General features: G+C 40.6%; 1 protein-coding gene across 2 annotated transcripts; it reads right to left on the bottom strand.

The window, feature by feature from the left end:
• Positions 1-485: 485 nt before the first annotated feature.
• On the bottom strand, positions 486-22,066 carry EIF4E3 (eukaryotic translation initiation factor 4E family member 3). 2 transcript variants are annotated; one of them, XM_075514332.1, is made up of 7 exons: positions 21,905-22,066; positions 12,758-12,830; positions 10,132-10,226; positions 8,032-8,092; positions 4,882-4,948; positions 2,440-2,595; positions 486-1,904 (listed from the first exon to the last, which is right to left on the bottom strand). In XM_075514332.1, exons 1-7 carry the CDS (start codon positions 22,033-22,035, stop codon positions 1,858-1,860), a joined length of 630 nt encoding a protein of 209 aa, XP_075370447.1. In that variant the 5' UTR covers positions 22,036-22,066; the 3' UTR covers positions 486-1,857. The 2 variants fall into 2 exon arrangements, with proteins under 2 accessions (XP_075370447.1, XP_075370446.1); XM_075514331.1 differs by having other exon boundaries at positions 486-1,821.
• Between the last annotated feature and the right edge of the window lie 365 nt (positions 22,067-22,431).

The following is a 22,431-nucleotide window of genomic DNA, read 5'->3' as shown; positions in this document are numbered from 1 at the left end:
TAAATATAAAACTATTTTTTTTTAAACAGCTCTCAGATAATTTAGAGGTAATCCAAAGGGAGTAATATTATAAAAAGAAATCCTTGAAGCATTATATGTATCTTGGAAAGTCAAGTGGTAAAAATTAATCTAAGCAAGGCTAGCTGGAGTATTTCATATACTGTCACTGCAATGTGAATTGAAAAACGTCATTTAATTAAACTGGTAATAGTCTCTATGCTTTTTATTTTGAAACCTCAATCTAACTGCAACTCAAAAATACCTCAAGTATTAACTGAATACATACAAGAGATACTACCTACTGATACTAAAACTTCAGGCCTCCTTTCTGATTTAATAACAAAAAAATCCATTTAAAATATTTGTAATCTATGAACAAAACATAGATAGCTTCTAAGAGAATAAGTTTTACTGAAAAATACACAGGTTTAAAAAAGCAGGTCCAGTAACATTTAATCTCAAACCAATTACAGAAGCAAGACATCTGGATTTTAGAAAATTTGTTTAATTAATAATGCTCATTAACTGCACAGTTTTAATTCATAAATACAGATGAAGTTGTAAAAAAAAAAAATTGCAAATGTGCGATTCTTATTTTTAAATTTATTTGGTTTTAATGGCTGCCTCTTAATACACTAAAGATGTGGAAATCAGTGCAACTTGAACAGTTGCCAAACAAAAACCTCTTTTAACAACGAAGTAATGCTCAGTGGAGTGTGCATTCATCTCTACCTTGTAGCTTCTTGTAAAAGGAACTACAGCAATCTTTGGTAGTATATTAAAACACACCAACACCTCAAATAATTAATGTAGACAAATAATTAAAGATTAACATGTTTTGTATTCATGCTGCAACACAAAATATATTTCTTTTCTGTATTTTTTTTTTAAAAGGTCACTTGGAAGTCATGATGGCTTGAAACTACATATGATGGGATCTCTTCCCTTGCACTGAAGTCAACAGCAGTTCTGACACTGTTTGTGGGTGCAGGCATGGGCCTAAAGTACTCACAGAAGTGTGAGGGATGGATCCAGTTAGTCTAATGCATTAGAAATGACTCATGACACTTTATCATGAATGGACAGTAAAATATTATAAGAAAGCATACGATATAAAAACATTTAAAAACCCATCCCCTCTTAAATAAGAGAGGCGTGGAGTTTGCAGGATTTCCTACTGAAAGATCTCTCATTCTAGTCTGAACAGGGACTCCTCTGAAATCACTACAATTGAAACACTCGTTAACATCATCCCACAAAGGGTTAGTCTCAATATAAATGTGTTCTCTTTAGTCACTCATTTAGTGAACACTTTACTTTTACAGTATGTGTGCCGTTGCCAGTGCAAGACCAGATTACACCAAATACTAGAATAAATGCAGTGTGATTTCTTTCTCTCTTGGGACAAAACCAGTGAGTAAATCTTAACGTGATAGGAATGTTTTAAAATGAAAATTGAAAACACATTTCACCAAGCCAGTATTCCTCTACGTACAGCACATCTAGGGAAAGCAGCATACCATGTCTCTGCACGTTTGCATTTAACTAAGTGCAGTACAGGAGAAATGAAAGCCTTCTATCTTAATGAAATAGGAACAAATACAATCTGATAGAAAAAACAAGTGGCCAAAATATCTTTCTAAAGAAACAATGAAAAATTAAAAAAACCCCAACCAAACCAGAAGTAATGAATTGCGCATTTAGCAGTCAAGGCACCTGGTTTTCCTCATTTTCCCAGTCTGAAATGTTAGAAACTCAAAAGGGCCACTGTGTGTAGTGCTTCTGTAGGGCTTCCACCATCCTTCTCCTTGTCCAGACCACCTCAAAACATCAAATAACAATGAATGAGCTTAGCACTTAATGTTTTCCCCGTCGGCCTTCAAAAGCATGATGCTCTCTGTGTGCTAAGGAAAAGAGAAGGAAAAAAGAATAAAAGAACATGTAAACTTTGTTGAGGAGTTGAAGAGATGAAAAGAGAAGGCAATGTACGAGCAGTCAAGGAAGACACAACATGCCAACGAGTGATCTTTGGGAATACGCTATTCTGATAATAACATTTATATAGAGCCTAAAATAAGAGATCCCTTAAAATCCTGAGTGCAAATGGTTCCTCTAAATGAATACTTAAACTGAACAGCATGTAGTCCTGAGAGTTATCAAGAGATTTGTCTCACCCATTTTACAAATCAGGCATATTAAACACGAAACCAAATATATTCTACAATTAAACTAAAAATATCTTATATTTTGAATGGTAGCTAAATTTTACATTGAGGGGACAAAACCATGTATATTTTCGAAGTAATAATTTTAATGCAATGAGAGATGCTATGTTTCTAAATGGTTAATGATGAATCAGGCAGGATATTCCCATGGAAATACCCTACCAGCATCTTGTTTCTCTAATGAAGGTGGAAATTAACAGTACAGAATACTTACATTTATAAAACACAGCTCTAAAAGATGTGTGTGGCAGAAGTTTATGTATCTTCTCTAAAACTTTTGCTTCACTTGCTAAAGAGGCATTCACATTCCAGACTTGCACAACATCTTCACGGTCACGAACGCTGACGCTAACCCCTATTACTTCATCATCTGCACAGAAGAGGAAGCATCATTAAGGAATACTTTAAAAGTGAGACATGTCTAATTTGATACTTATGCATTATGAAACAGTGCCCAAAAGCTGAACAAACTGAAGGAAAGAAAAAGAGCAATCTCCAGTGAGAATACCAATGTACAAACTAGACAAAATAGTTACCAGAAAGAAATAAACACTGTATTTATAGAAGCTATTGGAATATTACCTCACAGTGGTTTTAATAAAGTGCCATAGGATTATTCGTCTTTGCTATTAGCACTCTTATCCTTGATTAGAAGGGAATCACAAGACTCCCTTCAGTAAGGTTAGCAATATAAACTACTAAAGGCAATTTACCTACAGTAATGTCTATAAGCAAAAATGGGGAGTGAGGATGAAACAACTAAAGCCCCAGGAACAGTACCTGGTGGAGATCAGACACCAGCTTTTCCAGACTTTGCTCTCTTTTTCCTCTACATTTTGTCAAGACAGCAACAGGAAAAAAAAAGAAAAAAATTAATAAAGCCCCAGTCAGGCTGCTGCTGCCAATGTTGGTAACTCCGTGCTTCGCTGAAGAAGCCCTTTTTGGTGTGAAATTCTCAGGACGCAGCTTCGTGGAGAGCTCAGCCTAAGGCCATGCCGTGGCTGGGAGCAGTGGCTGCCTCCGGCAGTGAGCTCCACGGCACAGCTGCACCATGCATCCTAAGGAAGGGTAACGCTAATGCAAAGGCAGTGTCAACAGCACATGGCCAAGGGGAAAAACGACCTCTGCAGGCAGCAGCATGTCATGTGTTTGCTTCAACTGACCCCGAGATCACCCTGTTAGTATAAAGGGCAGGAACACTCCCTTCTTGACACCAACTCAATTATGCATATTAAGGATTTTGAAAAGCAACTATTAGAAATGTCTCTCACAGCTCAAGGATTTGAGGCTTGTATTCTGTATCTTCCAATTCTGAAAGTTGGGAAGGCAGTGAGAAAAATACACTATTTGAGAAACTCATTCAGCAAAACTTTTGTAGAAAAAAAACAAAGCCACCAAGGTGAATATACCAGCAGCAGCCTACTGCAATACGCCTGCTCCACCACATTAGCTAGGTGTAAGAGAAACTGTTTGAAAGGTTTTTGCTGAACTGCTCTGTGAACCCGAGAAAAGCAATTCTTTTCTCTGGAATGACAGAGCAGTGAAGGAACACTCCTAACGGGATATTCACCATCACTGCAACAGCCCGTTTAATCAGATATTCATGCTTAGGAGAGAAGTAAATACGGTCAAAAGAAATGATGAAGAAACATCATTTGAACTGAAAAGTTAGTTTAGTAATCAGCTCCCAGAACACCTTCCCACTAGGCCAATCACAGAATCACTGAATCGTATAGGTTGGAAAAGACTGGATCAGTAAGTTCATCATTCGCTTCACCCAGAAGCAAGAAACAGTTCTGTAACCAAACCTTAATGAATTAAATGGTTACAGACTTGTACTTGCTTTTCATGACTAAGAAGCAGCATTTGATGATCTGTCTTAAGCCAGCTAGCATTCACAGTCCCTTCCTGGAGTCCATTTCCAAATGAAACGTGCAACCTTGCAAGCCTAGAGAAGGTATTTATTCTGAAAGCAACTTCATTAAATTATTACCTCTGATAAAAATCACATGTGAGTTTCTGGATGATTAATGCCTGTTTTCCAGTAAACCAGCAAAGTATTTTAAGAATACTTATGTAAATTCAATTACATTAAAGATTACCTTGACCTAAGCAGTATTTTTAAGCAATAATGAAAATATTGCTTCTGGGTAGAGTGCTAACCTGGGATTCAGGAGAGCCAGGTTTGTGCTATGGCTCTGCTATGGGCTTTTAATGTCACCACAGGCAAACCACACAGCTTCCCTCTGCTTCAGGTCTGCACTAGTGCTTCCCCTGACAACTCCTAACCAGAAGGGACCATGAGGGCTAATGGGAGCATCTATCTAATTTAGTTGCTTCCAATGGTGATAATACAAAAAATCTGTACAGAAGTGGCATTTGGGGTTCAAGAATCCTGTCACTGGAGAATGAATATTAATCATTTAAATACTGGCTAACAGATAGATATTTAATAACTAGAAAATGTGCTGGCTTCCCAGGGATGCAAGCTGTTGAGCTTGAGTCTTGTGCTAACACAGTCAGGACACCTTGTCTTCTTCTTAATGACGACAGGTATGAATATGATTTCCAGCCCTATACCCCATTTTTAGCAGTGTTTCCACGTTCTGTATTCAGACTCAATTTATCATGCTAGCCTCAATCATTTTTAAGTTACCTGCTGCACAACAATCTGTAAACTGCTCTCCAATAGTTGCTAGCAGTAGCTCTTTCCAAACTGCAGCCTAAGGAGGGGAGGGGGGAAAAAAAAAAAAAAAGAGTTACATTTGCATTATTATTTTTTAATTTAAAAGTTAGGTTTGCTAGCTCAGTTTTGAGTGCATTCTCTTTCTGAGGTTGTCTAGACAAAAAAAGAGTATTTATTGTAAGTGCATGCTGTGTTATATAATTAATTTCCTCAGTCCAGTTGGAGAAAGAATTTAGACCCTGACAATACATACTGTTACACAAAATTGTTCTAATAAATATTTTAAATATTTAACAATAAGTTTACCTTCTCTATATCTGTGTCCACGACTCATCCTGAATGCACTAGTTAATGTAAAGCCTGAAAGTAGATTCCTCCCAAGAATTTCCCATGATAAAAGACCATAAGGCTCCACTGGTGATCATTTCTTTCTACAGAAAAGAACTACTAACGACTTTAAGAAAAGTACCTGAAAACCTTACCAGTGAATTAAATTGATTTATATTTAAACATCATCTCTGATTTGCCTTGACTATGAAATAAGTCCATCTTTCAACAAATTCAAATGCTCACTAGAGACTTAAAACAAGGGGAAAAGCTATCTGCCACTTTACTTTGGCTGTTAGTCTATTTACACTGTTATTTGCTTTGGACACTTGTTATAACCTAAGCCAACGCCCATACAAAACTCCAAATGCGTCTGGACCAACATAATGCTCCAAGGTGTGGGTTTACAGGGACAGAATATTTTTATTTTTATTTTTTTTTTAAAGAACACATCAATATGTGTATTTGTTTGTATCACCATCATGACTTTTTCATATAGTCCTTTTAAGGAACACCTTTTCTGCTATATGAAGTTAGCTTGAGTTTTAGTACTATTAAAAAACCCGGCAAATCAAATGCACCAGGTTAAAACAGAAAGCAAGCAGCCTCGAAGACGACAAACTAATAAACTGCTTTAATGGCGTTCCTGAGTACTCCTAAGCCATCTTTTAGAATACAAAAGATTTCTGTGACTCATTATCATCTAATCCAATGCATTGTATAAAGCTGTGCTATCGGAAGGACCATCCGATGAGATGGCTCCCAAGGCAGGTTGAAGACGTCAGCATGACAGCCTCTGACACGGTGCCTTTTGCCTGCCAGTGGAACAGCTCAGAGATGAATGATGGAACTGACCACGCACACTCTCATTACCATGCGCAGTGCTCACTACTGTGAGTTGTCCTAATGGTCTCAAGGGGAGGAAGCACTTCATCCAGTAGTAAGCAGTTGCAGGATCAGGCTTATGAGGATCTAAAAAGTATTAGTTTTCGTATTAAAAATTGGCATAGAGAAGTGTCACTGTACACATGCAACAACATTTAAGTGTCAGTATTTTGTCAGTCAGTTTTTCATACCACTTGAAAGACTAGTATCTTTAGAAAAAACTACATTTCCCTCCCTCCACAGCCTCACTGAGAACTGCTATAGTGTATCATCTTTTTGAGTTAGGTCTGTACATGATGGTTCATCTTAGCCAAGGAGATGCTGTGTGCACGTGATGATTTGAAGAAAGAAGCCAAAAATAAGAAATATGCATAAAGGTATTATTTATGCTATTTGCAGAGGCACTAAAAGCTGACTGAAGTTTACCTTTGACTAAACCTTTCAGAAGTGACCTGGGAAGTGTGGCAAGTAGTTTGAGAGATCAAAAAGTACCTTCATCAAAATGGGGCTGTCATTCAGCCTCTGAAAAACAAGGCCTCTGAGGTCCCTAAATTCACCACCCAGTAATGCAGGCTCCCCAAACCACTTGTCACTTCTGACAATCTTCACACCTTGGATTATAAGAGGAAAAAGAAAATTTCAGTCTTTTCTGATCCCTTGGGACTTCAGGGGAGGAAAGCTGCAATTCACATACGGGGAAAAAAAGCCCACAGGCAAAAATCAATTAACTTTTGACTGAAATTTCAGCTACCATCTTTTCAGCATTTAATGTCTTCTGCAAAGCTATCACATTTTTCTGACACTTCACTTCTCGTGTTTAAAGGCCTGATCCAGAACACACTTACACACATAAACACCATGTGCGAAGAGGTCAAATCTCCTCGCTGTGACAGTTCACAGGAGAAGTAACTCACATACATTTGCTTAGGGGCGCAAAGAGAAACCCAATTATTTCAGCAGGGCTAGAACAACAACATGCCTGAACAGATTTCATGTTTCATGTTTTTAAATTCAAAAAAAGAGGGGAAAAAATTGAGCAGCACTACAGTTTCACAAGATGCATACAAGGTGATCTGACAACTCACTGTTGCCAAAGGGGATGATCCTACTTGTCTTTTCTCCTTTATACCCTATGCCCATCAAGAAACTCTCCTGGCCATACACTCAAATTAAAAATAAAATAAATAGAAGACTTTTTGTGACATCAGAGTGCATTAAGCTGGCTCACAAAACAGTCTGATGAGCACCAGAGCCAGTGCAAGAGGGATGAGGAGAAAATGAGCAAGATCTTCCCCCTTCCAGTGGGAGCAAGCTGTGAGATGGGATTAGCTATCAGTGGAAACAATGCCTTGGTCCGTGTTTGGCTACAGAAAGTGACAGCGCTACTCACAGCCATACATAGGTGTGAACAAGCACTGCCAAGCAGAAATAGTCCTACGGAGTTTGGCAGAGAGTTTAGGAGCATTTCAGTCAAATGCTGAAAGTTGTGCTGGACTCCGTGTGGGGACTTTTGAAGAGCATTACTGAGGTTCTGGCTACAATTTAGCATATAATATTATCAGGAAAAGATTTTTATATTTTTCTTTGCATGCCTGTAAGCAAACAGTCTTGAGAACAAAGGTGATTATAAAATACTGTGTTTCCAAATGGAAATAGAGTATAATACTGCAGCCTTCATTTGCTTGATAATACATTGACAAGCGTCATCAAAAGCAAGAGAGATGGAATTACCTGAAAAGAAACTTTTGCTCGTTGTCTTAAAATAAAAGGTTATAGACATTAAAGTAGTGCTTGGTTGTTGTGTTGGGTGATGTCAAAACTAAAAAGCTTTACAACAGCTTTATTAGATGGAGTTTAAAGAAACCCCCTTACTGAACAATGTCTAAGTAAAAAGTCAATATAACATACCGCACTTTCTTTAGGGACCTTCATTTTCCATATACCTCCTTTGGCATTGCTTTCTTCTTCCCTGGTTATGGGAAATAGATCAGTAAAATAAACATTCGAATCCACGTCTAGATAAACCTATGTTTGGGGTTTAATCTTCCCAGAAAAATCCCATTTGAAAGGCAATTACTAACTCCAGGTAGCATGACTCAAGCTATGACTTTTGACATCAGAGATAATTCTTTCACTGTTCATATGAAGTGTATCTCTCAACACCTAATCCCTTTCCTAAGTTTTGTGTGTTGGAAAATACATACGTTTTCCCTGACACAGACCATCTTTGAAGTGGCTGCACACTATATGGTAACAAGCCACAAAGCAATTTTATGTTTTACTATGGTAACCTTTTATTTTGGAAAAACTCTGGCATATTTTCACAGAAGCCGCTTATTACTCCCAAGTTTATCCAGTTTAACAAAAGAACATGAGAGCACTTCATTTCAGTTTTGTGACAGCTAGAAATTAATTGCCCTTATTAAAAGAAAGACTGAAGCTGTCCAGGGTCAGGGCAAACATAACCATTAAACTGCCTCGTAATGACAAAGGCACAATGTACAAACCTGTGAGCTTCAAGTTTATTCTGTCACAATTCTTTTTATAAGATTTTAAATTAGGGTTCTAGTTTCCTGTTAAAACTCTGTAATAGCAAAGGTTAAGGAATAACCTAAAATTCATCTTTGGAATATCTAAGCCCAGTATGAGACCTATAGAGATTCCCCAGGGTCAATGGTCTCCCACCAATCCAGACAAACACTGGGGAAAGGAGGAGGAAAACTTTGGAAGGACATCTTCAAAAACCTGCAGTCCTTTCTTCTGAAAGTCAATTGAAAGTAAGTCAATTCTTACTTCAGAATTTGTTTTTCTTCCTAAAAAACAATGCTGCAATTAGCCAGTATACTGTAACTGTAATCTGAGAAAAAGCTTCTAGGCAGTAATTACTGAAAAGTTAGCAGGTTACTGATGAGATCACCCTCTTGCAATCCCTCTCCTAAAATACAGAATCTACATTTACTTTGACAGTCGTAAAACCGATGTAGTATCTTCAGAAAAGATCTTTGCATTTCACGCCTTTAATAGTCACTTGCCAAATCAAAACTAAAAACCAGGAAAAACAAACCCCAAAATGTTCGCACTCATCCTTACAAAGATATCAAGACCTGTACACAATGGCCCAGTTGATTTACACAGACACCAATATTTCTTTCAAATCCAGTTTAGCTGTCCTGACCAGTCACAGTATTTTTAGAACAATTATGTAGATCTTCAGATGCATTTCACTTGAGAAAATTATTTACTTCTTCAGTAGATTAGGATAGAAACCCCCTATAGTAAGTAGCCACCCAGTTAGACATGCTAGATCAAGTTAAAGAACTCTAATCCAATCACAATCTATGCAAACTATGCCAAAAGATCAAAACTCTTCAGGAAGTGCTAAGGCTATCTAATTAAGATGTGATGGAACTGCACCAGGAAGAAGGTATGCAAAACTAAATTTCTGAAAGGAAACCTCAGTGATTTATATTTTATTCCATTACTGTCCTACAATCAAGTAGGAATTTGCTGCAATGAATCACTTCATAATGCCTTAAGTTAGTTTTACTCCAAGGTATGTATATGTGCATTTATGTGTTTTTGCACAGGTGAGGAACAGTTAAGGACCATCAGTCGTTTGCATCATTATTACACTAGCTTCAGCAGAAAGAAAAAAATTTGCAAGTTAAAAATAATTCAAATAGAAGTAACATATTCTGTGTATTCTTGAACTGAAATTCAGAAGCATATTTTAATGTCTTAATTTCTATTTTATAACTTAATTTCTTTCTTACATTTATGTTCAGAGGTGGACAATTAAATTGCAGCCTGTGTTTTTAATAAAGACTCTTTAGTACAAGTCACTTTTAACTTAACAACATCCTTAGGATATTTCTTTCATAGGTCTCTAAAGCTGAGGCATTTGCAGGCAACAGAAACAAGACACTCCTGTCCCACACCTGCCTCCTTTTACCACTTCAGGTTTTTTTACTGCCCATTCCCAGAAATGTCTAATGATAACATACATACCAAAGCGGCCGTCTTTCTCCCCGCATTAAATGGTAACTACATCTCAGAGGCAAATTTGTCACAGGAGGAATGTTGTTGTAGACACTCCAGAAATCCTTAAAAAGAAAAAATACTAGTTGCATTAACAAAAAAGAGTAAGTTTCATGTAGATTTACTTCCTTGTTCATCTTCTCTAAAACAATTACATATCCTGCTCCTAGAGAACTGGCACCTTCTACATTATAATCAAATGCTCTGAAAAGAACTTGTTGCAATTTCACTTCTGCTTTTTTTTTTTTTAGATGCCAATTCTCCATAAGGTGGAGATAGAAAGAAGAGAAGCAGTTGAACTGTGGATTACTTTAGAATCAAAGTCCTTAGGAATAGAGAGAAAAAAAAAATCAAAATTAGAGTTATACTAAGTGTATCAGAACAAACCAGTACATAAAACTTTCTTAGCATATTAAAAACATATATCAAATATCCACCTTGTTTTACTTAAGACTAGTCTAAAACTACATTATTATTATCTTGAGTTACAAAACCACCACAAACAATAATTCTGTTGAACTAAATGCCTAACTAGCAATCGAACTACTTTGTCTAGATCACAGTGAAAAGTTTCAACCAGATGCAAAGAACTTCAAATGCACATATTAATACAGGAATGGGGGAGAAATTATAAGATCCAAGTTACCAGGAACCATCAGATTACTTCCCAGCATTTCTACTGGTAAAAGCAGAAGCTGTCATGCATGTTTGGGGTGGATAAAAGGCACCTAACAGCAGTGGTGAGCAACAGGGAGGGATCATTGAAAAGATCCCAATCCCCTTTCTTCTTTATCCAACAGTTGGGAATAAGAAAGGATTTTTAAAGACTTATGTTGCATCAACATGTGGTGATGCAATATTAAGCATTAGTACAACTCATGAAGTATTATCTAATACTTAATCATTAGCACAACTTTAGAAACAAAGATTGCAACATTATGTGATAAAATTTTGTGGCCCTTGGCAATTCTACCTACCAGCCATTACCATTACCCAGCCACGAGAAAAGATGGAAGACTATTAAAAATACAAAAAATTGGTATGAAACACCCATTTCAACTTACATCGTACTCTTACCTGGTTGTGTGCCCAAACCCTAAAGCTACCAACAGAAGCAGAAGAAGCAGAGCTACATTGGCAGATGGCTGTGGCAATATTTGAGAGCTCTTGTGTCCTGAACCAGGGACTTAGTTTGGAAGGTTTTGGTTTTCAAACATCCTTCAGGTGGTGCAGACTGGAATTCCTCATTGACTAGCCACTGCCCATGGAGGACAGTGATGAAGTTAATGAAGATTTTGGTTTTGCTTCCCCAAGGAAGATCATATTATGTGTATGACAGCACAGTAAAACATGTTATGTGCCATGCTGCTAGCTTCTGATAGCCTCATCCAGATCATGAGTCTCCCCAGAGGACCCGAAGGAGGTTTTTGTATTTTAAACCCCAACCCGATGAGAAGAAAACCTTGAGTTTTTCAGCCAATAAAACCTAATTATTTAAATAATGAAGGTTAGATTCAGATTGGAAAAACAGATAGCACCAGATGCCGTGTACACCAGTCCATGATCTTAAGCTGTCCTTTTTTCAACAGGAACCATTGCAGCCAGTTTTGAAACAAACCCACTTCTGTTGTCAACTTTAACTTCAGAGTGTCACTTCATTGCGTGACCAATGGGGACATTCTGCTGACATGGAGAGGTGAGAGGGAACCTCTCCCAGGGGTCTGCAGGACACTTCCATCCTTTATGCCAAAGTTCCACTGATAACCTCGTCTCCAGAGAACTCCAAAAGCCAATTTGTTTCTTAGGCCAATTAGCTGGGAAGATATTATCTCATGCAATGTAACAAGTTATGTAGACTCTAACGAGAAAGCCTTATTTAAAACTTCAGTAGATCACGATGGCTGGGCTCCTTCAAAGAGAAGGTTTGGGCATTACCTTAGAATTTCAGAGATTTAGTGAACTAGAATCAGCTTAGCATTAAGGCAAGACAAATACTAATTCATTACACCTCACGCTAACTGTGGTATTAAACAGAAATGCAATTTTACTTGCAAGAGATGCCCACTGCTTGGCACTGGCAGACTGTACAGAGACATGCGGAATTTCTCACTGCTGCAAGTATTGCATGATTTAAAAGTACTTTAATCCAAGTCGGTTTGCTAGAATTTTTTAAAATTCATACTCAAGGAGAGAAAGAAGGAAAAAAACCCACAAGCTGTAACTTTTAGTCTTTGTGTAGTGATTTTCTGTATTAAACACAAAAAAAAAAAAAAAAAGGAGAAAAGGCAGGAAAAATATTTAAAATACATCAAGTATAACAATCCAGTGGAGGCACAAGTGGAAACTGAGGAAAGTTTAAGAAGAGGGAGCTTGCCTGATCAATCCAATATGCTTCCTCCTTTCCTGGTCTGGCAAGCCAAATGAAATTCAAACAGTGACAAAGTAATGCCACACATGACCAGTAACACTCACATTTCATACCACAGGTAAGCAAAGCCGCAACCGTGACTCATCTGTATGAGGAAAAATGAAACTTACGGTGTGAAGTTACTTTAATAACGTGCGGCAACTCCTATAGCAAAGCTATACACCTTACCTGTACTGTTTGTACTGTATAAATCTTCTTCAAATTTGATGCACATTCAGCTGCTGTCGTCCCAGGAAGTGACCTTGAAAACCAAGTCGAGATTAATAAAAATATGAATCGTATGAGTGTGAAGTTGAAATATTCACACGTCAAAGTTGCATAATAAACTCCAGTTCCAATTACCAGGAATCATTTAAAGATAGGAATTCAAGTGCTTTTATACTTGTGCTGGTTTTGGCTGGGATAGAGTTAATTTTCTTTATAGTAGCTAGTATGGGGCTATGTTTTGGATTTGTGCTGAAAACAGTGTTGATAACACAGGGATGTTTTAGTTGTTGCTCAGTAATGTTTACACTAGCCAAGGACTTTTCGGCTTCCCATGCTCTGCCAGGTGCACAAGAAGCTGGGAGGGGACATGGCTGGGACAGCTGACCCCAACTGCCCAAAGGGCTATTCCATACCATATGGCATCATGCTCAGTATATAAACTGGTGGAAGAAGAAGGAAGGGGGGTATGTTCAGAGCGATGGCATTTGTCTTCCCAAGTCACCGTTACGCGTGATGGAGCCCTGCTTTCCTGGAGATGGCTGAACACCTGCCTGCCCATGGGAAGGAGTGAATGAATTCCTTGCTTTGCTTTGCTTGTGTGCGCAGCTTTTGCTTTACCTATTAAACTGTTTTTATCTCAGCCCACGAGTTTTCTCGCTTTTGCTCTTCCAATTCTCTCCCCCATCCCACTGTGGGGGGAGTGAGCGAGCGGCTGCGTGGGGCTTAGTTGCCGGCTGGGGTTCAACCATGACAGTCCTTTTGAATAAGCTAAGATATTTTTTGAAGTATTTTGATTAAATAGGTGAATTAGGAGTTTTAAACCAAGAATAACAGTGTTCCTTCGAACAGCCACCCCACACCCTTTTGCTGCCAGGCATCAAAAAAGGCTCTGCAGCCCAATGCAAAGGGCTATCAGCGGGGGACAGCACGCTCCCACCCCGGACTTCCTTTTAATTGCGTTTAATATAACCCAGCACCCACTTCGAGCGTTTTAAGATACCCTCAGTACGTCACACTTTTAAAAAGAAAAGTCACTCACGGAGCTGATGTAAGGAACTACGACCATCTCCTCAGCAGCCGCCGCCGCCGCCCGGAGCAGAGGCCACCAGGTGGCGGAGGAGCGCCGGCCGGCGGCGGGGGGCGGCGGGGCCTTCCCTCGCAGGGCCTGCCTTCCCTCACAGGGCCTTCGTTCCCTCGCAGGGCCTGCATTCCCTCACAGGGCCTGCATTCCCTCACAGGGCCTTCGTTCCCTCGCAGGGCCTGCATTCCCTCACAGGGCCTGCCCACCCCTGCGACAAGCTCCTCGGTATCCCCGAGTGGATGGGACAGGCGTCTGGGCCGATGAGAAGACCAAGTCCCAAAGGACAGCTCTCCTTTCTGCTGCGGTGAGCCATATTACCCAACGCATGCAGGAAACCTCCAAGACTTCAGGCAGCTCGTCCACCACCAGCGTTTATTTCTTCAAACCATGTCTACTACCAGCATTTCCCACAAACCAGCCCAAGGACCTCTTGGCTTTCATTGCCAGATCTCAGGGTTACACTGATGCACACCATCGGCTATTCCCAGTTCCCATCCGGAGCTGCTCCCTTTAGGCACACGCGGCACCGACTGCACCCCATCATCTTAAAGGTCTTTTCCAACCTAAATGATTCTGTGATTCTATTTATAACCTTCATCACGACTCTTCAGTGCATGCAACATGGGACGGTGCATCCACATCCTCAGACATCACTGGCTCCTGTCATGGTGCTGACAGCACATCATAGCACCCATCTTACAATTCCCAGCACGTGCCCCCACAGGCACAATTTGGGGGGGAATGAGGTCAAAATTGCTAAGACGCATTCAGTTTGTTAGCATTCAAAACATTCCCCCCCCTCCCCCCCCAAGCTGAAGTGGGATTTCTAAAGAAAAATTAAGATCAAAGACAAAGCAACCTCCCATTGCATCTCAGAAGAGGAAATAAAAATGTGTAAAATGACTAAATCTGGAAACAGAAGCAACAGAGCACATTTAAGGAAACAGAAGAAAAATCAGTTGTTGCTTAGGTACCTGCTGAAGAAAGGATAAGGGCAAACCAGATCTCAGTACCCCTCCCATCAATATGGCTGTTTGCCCCGATACATCTGATCAGCATGAAATATGTCCAGGAAAACACTAAAGTAACTCTCAGTTGGTACAGATATAATTCAGGCTCTGGGGTGAAAACTAGGTATTTGTGTAAAGGAAGAAATTTAATATGCAAAACTACTGAAACAGCATCATATCTTCAAAACTTTAACAATAGCTCCAAGGTTTTTTTTGAAGGCTTCTATCAAAATAAGTTACTTTAAAAATACATACAAAACCAGCAGAGAAATCGCTCTCAACTTTTTCAGTATAGACCAGACACTAACATCTACTTTACTATGTGCCTGTTAATCACTAGACATGAGTACACTGCAAAGCTGGAACTGATGAGAAAACAGTGTTACATGTCCAAATTTCAAAAATCACTTTAACTAGAGGTTATAAAAGCAAACAAACAAAAAAACCCCAGGAAATTGCTGTGGTGCAGGTTCTAGCCCTGTGGCTCATGAACTATGAAAACTCCCACGGGAAAACTGATAACTTGAAAACAACAACCGAAACTTTCATCAATGTGCTCAAAAGGAATTATCATAGTAAGGGTTTTTTGTTGTTTTTTTTTTTAATTAATACACTCTGCACTCAGCATTAAAGAACAAAACCAGAAGTTCACAGTATTTGACAGAAACAGGGTCAGTCAGATGGCTTTTGAATGCACCAAAAATAAAAGTAGTAAGTTAAAACAGAAGAGTTAGCAGGTGATATAACTGTGTTTGTCAGTAGGGAGTAGTGGATTTGCAATGAACTACCACTTGTTTTTAGCTTGCTGCTGACAGAAGTATCACCTCTGTACTAAGCTTCGTTTCATACATTTTAGAATACAAAGAAACACAACCTGAGATAACTTTGCCTGTTGGTGTCTCACACTGTACAAGAATTTACTTCTCTTAGGCACTACTTCTGCCAGCTTGCTAACTTAGCAGTCACCAGTACATATGGGGTTAACTTTGTTGTACAATGTATAATATCATCGCTCTCTATACTCACACTGATACTGCCACGGAGATGCTGCGATAGTAAGGTCTATTCAAATAAAAGATTAAAATCTATTATCTAACAATAGCCTTCAAAGGTTATCTAGATAATCATGGCAGCCATTTAGCAAATTCAATGCTATTTAAAAGAGCAGCTAAGACAGACAGACAGAATATTCCACTCCAAGGTCATAAACCGGTTTATTTGGATAGTTGCAAATAACGTTTTCCAGAGAAACTATGTGACCAGCTAGCCGAAAACACCAACCAACCAGCAAGTTATCTGTTTTAAAAGTTAAGGGGAGTGACCATTTATTTCTAGTAATCTGCCTGGCAAGTGCTCCATGCCCACAAGATTACATGGCATTATTTCAGCCTTCCACCCAGCTCTGGAAAGTGTCAGTGATTTATTGGTATGAGCATGAACCCCCAAACTTTTTTATTAAAAAGCCATTGAAGGGACTGCAAATGATAAAATGATGACATGCATCAATTTAAAAGTTTCAGGATCATTTGCTGCAGAAATTACACCTGCACAAATTTGGTTTAATGGATGAGTATAAGGCAGAGGCAGTATTTTAGTCACAGACAGACAGAAGGAAAAAGCCCAGAATTTCCTGCAAAATTACAGACTGCTGACAAATCTGAACCACAGTGATTCCATGGTAGCCTTCCATCAACTCAGTAGATCAGCACAGATGACAACTGAAGCAGTTTTGTGCCTTGAAACCCATGAAATTGTGATTTTTATTTTTTAACTGAGTACACAGAATACGGTTAGATTAAATTAGCAGAAATGGTAGATGACTTCCAAGTGAAGAAACCTGTAGAAACTCCTATTTCTGCAACTCTTCCAACAAACACTTACACTATAAGCTAGGAGTAGTAAGATGGTTGTGTACTTTGCTGAACCCCAATACACATGCTACTACAAAACAGGAACCCTGCAAATACTGACCCTTAAAATTAAGCCATTACAGGATTCCTCCCTTTTGGATAATTTTACTGCCATCAACAATAAAATTAATCCAATATGCCACACTGAACTGTCAATTATTGCCATGGTGAACAATTAACTTCCAAGTAACTCAACAGCCCTGCAAATCACTACGAGCACACTAACAGGAGGGGACAGGTCCTCCCAGCTGGGTCACAGCACCTGCCAGGCATCGACAGCTCTGCTGGGGATGGAGATAGTTGGTCTGCCACCACACCACCACAAACACACTTCTGGGTTCCCCATGGAGAGTCTGCACATAAAATATTCAACAGTTCTCCTGGTCTGCCCGTATTGTGCCCTGTGACGCCATTTTTCTGCATCTTCAGAATGTTTATGGGAGAAATTTTAGTGCAATAGCAGGAATAATCAAGTTGCCTAGTCAGGCCAGACCCACCATACCACATCTCACAGTAAGCTGCAGGGGCATCAGTTAAAAGTGGAACATGGAAGCAGGGATAACCCACGCGAACTGAATCCTAATGCCAGCTTGCTTCACTACTCCTTCATTATTCCAGCACAAATAAAGAACAAAGGATACAAAGATAAATTCCACTGTTTTATCCATGACTAAACCACCAGGTGGTTGTGCTTATGTTAATGTCTGATGCTGAACTGTAGCTCTTCTGTGTCCCTGCAAAGAATTACGGATAGAAGTTTTTTCATATGTGCTCACACTGGCCTTTGTTTCCCAGTGGGAATCTAATCGCAGCTTTAGCGGGAGCTTTAAAAGCTGCCGAGCACTTTTGAAAATACCCCTGTAAGTACTTAGCTGCAACTGCTTTTGGTATAAATAAACAAAATATTTACTTACAAAGCATAAACTCAAAAACATGCCGTGGCAACTAGATAAATCTGGTAATCCATTCTGAATACAAAGACTGATTTCAAGCCATTAAAGCCTGTCAAAATGCATTTACTGGGTTGAACATTCCTATAATATTAACCATCATTTTTCATTGTACACCACCTACTCATAAGCTTAAATAGATGAAATAGATGATCCTAGATAAATAAGATTTTGCTATAGGGAAGAAAGGAAATTATTAAGTTTAGTTTCAAATATCTGATGTGTTTAGTTATGGCGATTCACAATTATTGTGAAAATGGTTCAGTTATCAGAATTTCTCTACTAAACTTTATTTATATAGAACTCATCAGTGTAACATGCAGAGAGAAAAATCAGCACATAAGGATAATATGTTTATGTAAACATATTTTCACTTTCCTGGAGTAGACTAATAACATTGCATTACATTTGACAATGTTTATAAGCATATTCTTCCTCTCAGAAAGATACAGAAGAGTTAAACTGTTCCTGCAATGGAAACAAAATTACCTAAAAAGCACTTGGAAGTCAGGCAAGAAGACAAGACAGGCAGGCCATGATCCCGCAACATGATCCGCACTGCTGCACACTCAGACTTCATGGAAGCGAGGGCGTCTTTGACAAGGTTTATCTAGAAATGAGACTTCTGTACTAGGCTTTTGTGTGATCTGTGCTCAGTTTCTGATAGCACCGATTTGTATAGAAGGGTACTGGTGTTTTCCTCACTGTTGACTGAAAGCGGTCTGTCAGCAATGCTGGCAGCTCAGATGCAGTTAGATCTTCAAAAGAGATCTTTTTGCAAGGATGTGCAACATCTTCATTATGGTGCGTGCACGCACACGCTGGACCAAAAACTGTTACCACTGACAAAACCTCAGGCTTCTCATCATGAAGCTGAAAAATCAGACAACTACTAGTATGTTCTCTCTGTTCTTTTTCTAGCGAAAGGCTTACTCGGTGTAGCATTAAACGTAAGATGGCATACAATACCCAGGCTAAACGACAGTCATGATTTGCAAGGTTTACAACGTAGGATATTTGCATTACGTCCACATGTACATCAAAAAGCATAATCAGCTTCACAGCTTTGTATTTACATAAAGATCGCACCCAGATCCACAACCCCAAATCCCATTAAGAGATGGTTTCAAGTGCCTAACATGGCTTGTTACCCAGGACATCCCAGCCTTTGATGGTCATTTCACTTGACTTCTCCTTTTGTGCAATCCCAGTGTTGAATGCGCTACACAACACAAATATAGTGACCAGATTTGTAATCCTGGTGTTTAATTTGTTATATTCAGTGATGCATACTGACACTTTGATGTAAAAAAAATGAAAGACTACACAGTGTAGCAAAAACTAGAAAGGCACCCTTTCATTTCAAAGCCAGAGGCCATTATAAGCAGGACCCTGCACCCATCCAGAGCCTCACTGAGATAAACACGAGTGTGAAGAGCCATCAGCATGGATCAGCTTCCCAAGGTGACACCAAAGGCATCTGCAAGACTTTCTGAAATTCCCCATGCGCCATAACGTCACTGCATGCAAAAGCACCATGAATGAGACATGTAGGTATGAACTTGGAAACCTGCAGAACGGACAAATAAAACAGCAGATCTAAACACCTGGTTTCAAAACTTCTAGCACATGACCTTAAAACATTTTAACAGTTAAAAAGGAAATCTCATTTCTCTTAAGAGAAAAACACCTGACAACTTCTCTGAAACTGCTGACCTGAGAGTATTTGAAGATCATAGACAGGATCTTATTTGTCAAACTGGTGAATAATATTCTCTCAAACACTTTCATCATGCTCACTTTCCTAAAGCGTATATGGGGTAAGATACAAGAGCACGATATCAGATGGTTACTATTTCAGATACACATACCAAGAAAGGCTTAGCACTTACGGGAAATGCTGATGCCCCGTGACACGAGTGAGATAATGGCAATGGCAATGAACCTGGTCACAGGATCCCAGCCTCCAGATGTTAAGCCAGTGCCAAGGCATTCACAGAAACAAGTGCTGATGTAGATAAAACAAAAGCATTTACTTCTAAAGCAGGACATATATCCAGTGTTACTGTGATAAAAGCAAGGTCATGCACCCCAAGGGAATCCCTTGGTAGCATATCGCTAGTTGCTACAGAAAGTACTGCTTAGCTGATAGATATTTAAGTGTGACTTAAAGAAAAGATACATTTTGGAGATCTTAGAATGTGTATCATGGATCTCTCTCACAGTAATTTAATAGAAAAAGATAACTACATATCCATGTCAACATCTATTTATCCTTAACATCACTTCTTCCTGCTTTTCAGTCCAAGTACAGGGCAAGATGTGGTAGCAATCAAAAATCAATACCATCTCATGAGGAAACATCACTGCTCCACACTATGTGTTCCTAAAGTAAGTTAAAAACACACCCAGTTATCTTCTATGGAAAGTCCATCCTATACAAGCCTAAGCAATGATCCCTCCATCAAATCTGGGTGGGTGCACCAATAAATGTCACAGCCACTTCTGTGGGACTCTGTAGAGACACGAACCTCCACACACTGCAGTAAATTAAGTTCATGGTTGCATCTCTTGCGTGCTTTTTAATGCCTTAAATGGTTTTTAAATGTATGAAGCATGCCTTGTTTGCTGTCCTTCTTGTTCCCTGCCACTATTCTATCACTGTTGCTGGTAAACAAAACACACAGGTTTGTGTACATATGGTCCCACTTTTTTTTCTTATACATACACTCTTGGTTTTATAAGTTAAGGAACAACAATACTATGTAGTCAAATGCACTTATATGTGATCAGAAAGAAGAAAAAAACAATCTACAGAATAACTGAATTTTAAGAGTCTAAATTGAAGTACAACCAAGACTTAGGGAAAAAAAAATCATGATGCAACTCAGGCACTTGAAATGGATTTTAACTTCCGATGTTGATTATAAAAGATAGACATGCTTATCTCCACATGGCTTGTGTAAACAAACAGATCTGGATAGTAGCTTGCCTAAACAGCAGTCCAAATGGTGCTTTTTAAAAACAAACAGAAAACACAACTCTGATCCTGAACCCAACCATAACTACGTCATGAGTTCAAAAGGACTAACCAGAAATAATCTGTGGGGTTATTTGTAAGATTTGATTTGCAGGACCTGAGAGTATTTGTGTGCTTTCAACAGTTTCTTGCTATTTCTCTGTCAGGAAATAAAGTTACCAAAAAAAAAAAAAAAAAAGAGAGAGAATGTTACCAATAGTATGAGGCAGTATGTTCAATGGCAGAAAGGCTTATAAAGGAGAGAGCTTTCCTTCTGGACTGGGGGGAGAGGAGAAATACAGAAAAGTGAGAAAAGGGAGATGTAAAAGATGAAAAACAAGATGCCAGAAAATACACACTAGAAAAACAATATCAAATCCTGGTTTTAAACTTTCTATTTCAGTTTTGACTTTGGTACTTTTTCCCTGTGCCTAGCTGTATGCACCATGGGGTGAGCTCCCGTTGCAGCAGCTTTCCACGACCATTAGAGGCTAAAACTTCACACGCATGAAATGTAACATGACTAGCTGAACATCGCAGTTAATTCGTAAGTTTTAGCTAATCCTTCAAAACAGATCACTTTAGATTTTAAGAACTGATCATCCACAGGAGTCAAACCTGACTATTACACGGTTCTAAAACTCGACGTGTCCCGGCCGGGCCGGCGGGACTCGGCCCGTTGGGGGCCGGGGCGGCGGGGACAGCCCGGCGCGGCACGAACGCCGCCGCAGCGAAGCACAGCCTTCAGCTGCTATTTCTGGGGCTCGCAGGCGTCACGCCTAAATTTAGAGTTTAAAACACCACCGACGTTGCCCGAACCAACGTGCGCCCGTTAAGCTGCAAAACCGAAAGCGTTCCGAAACCGATTTCGGGAACTAACTCCCAGAAAGCGCGCCCGCTCCCCCTGGGAGGGGAGAGGCACCCGCGGGCGGTGCCTGCCCAGGTCCCTCAGGCAGGCGCTTTTCCCGCACGCAGCACAAGACTAATTTCCCCTTGTCCGACCTGTTCGACGAGCAGCACTGATAAAGAGCGGGGACGCTTTCCGCAGACGGATTTGGGGGGTTTCCCCCCGTGAAGCTCCCCGCCCGGGTCGGTGCGTCCCGCAGCGCTGCTGCCCGCCGCCCCCGGCCCCACTCACTTGTCCAGCCAGAAGGTCCAGGGCGAGTGGAGCGGCAGCCCCGCCGGCTCGGCCGCCTGCCCGCCCCGCCGCCGCCGGCCGCCCACCGCCTCCCGCTCGCCGCCGCGGCGCCCGGGGGGGCTGAGCGCCATCTCCCTGGCCGGGGCGGGGGGGCGAGGGGCGGGCCGGGACGCGGGGAGGGGACAAGGGACGCTGCGGGGCGGGGGGGCGGACGGGGAAGAGGGAGCCGGGCAAGGGGAGGGACGCTGGAGGGGGGCGGAGGGGGTGAGCGGGACTCGGGCGGGGGGACGGGGACGACGCATCCGCAGGCAGGGGAAGGGACAGATGGGCAGGGACAAGGGGGGGGGGGGGGGGGGGCACTGGGAAGGTCAGACAAGGGGACAGGCGGGTGAGGGGAGGAGGGAGCCACGCCGACGGCGACAGCGATGGACACGGCCAGGGCCCGCCGGAGGGCGCGGGTGGCTCCCGAAGGGGCCCTGACCCAGGCCCATCAGATGTGCTCGCCCCATCCACGCCCCTGCCCCTCC

This window comes from Mycteria americana, chromosome 11, assembly GCF_035582795.1.
Source record: "Mycteria americana isolate JAX WOST 10 ecotype Jacksonville Zoo and Gardens chromosome 11, USCA_MyAme_1.0, whole genome shotgun sequence".
NCBI classification, from domain to species: Eukaryota; Metazoa; Chordata; class Aves; order Ciconiiformes; family Ciconiidae; genus Mycteria; species Mycteria americana.
This window is presented reverse-complemented; position numbering and strand designations above follow the sequence as displayed.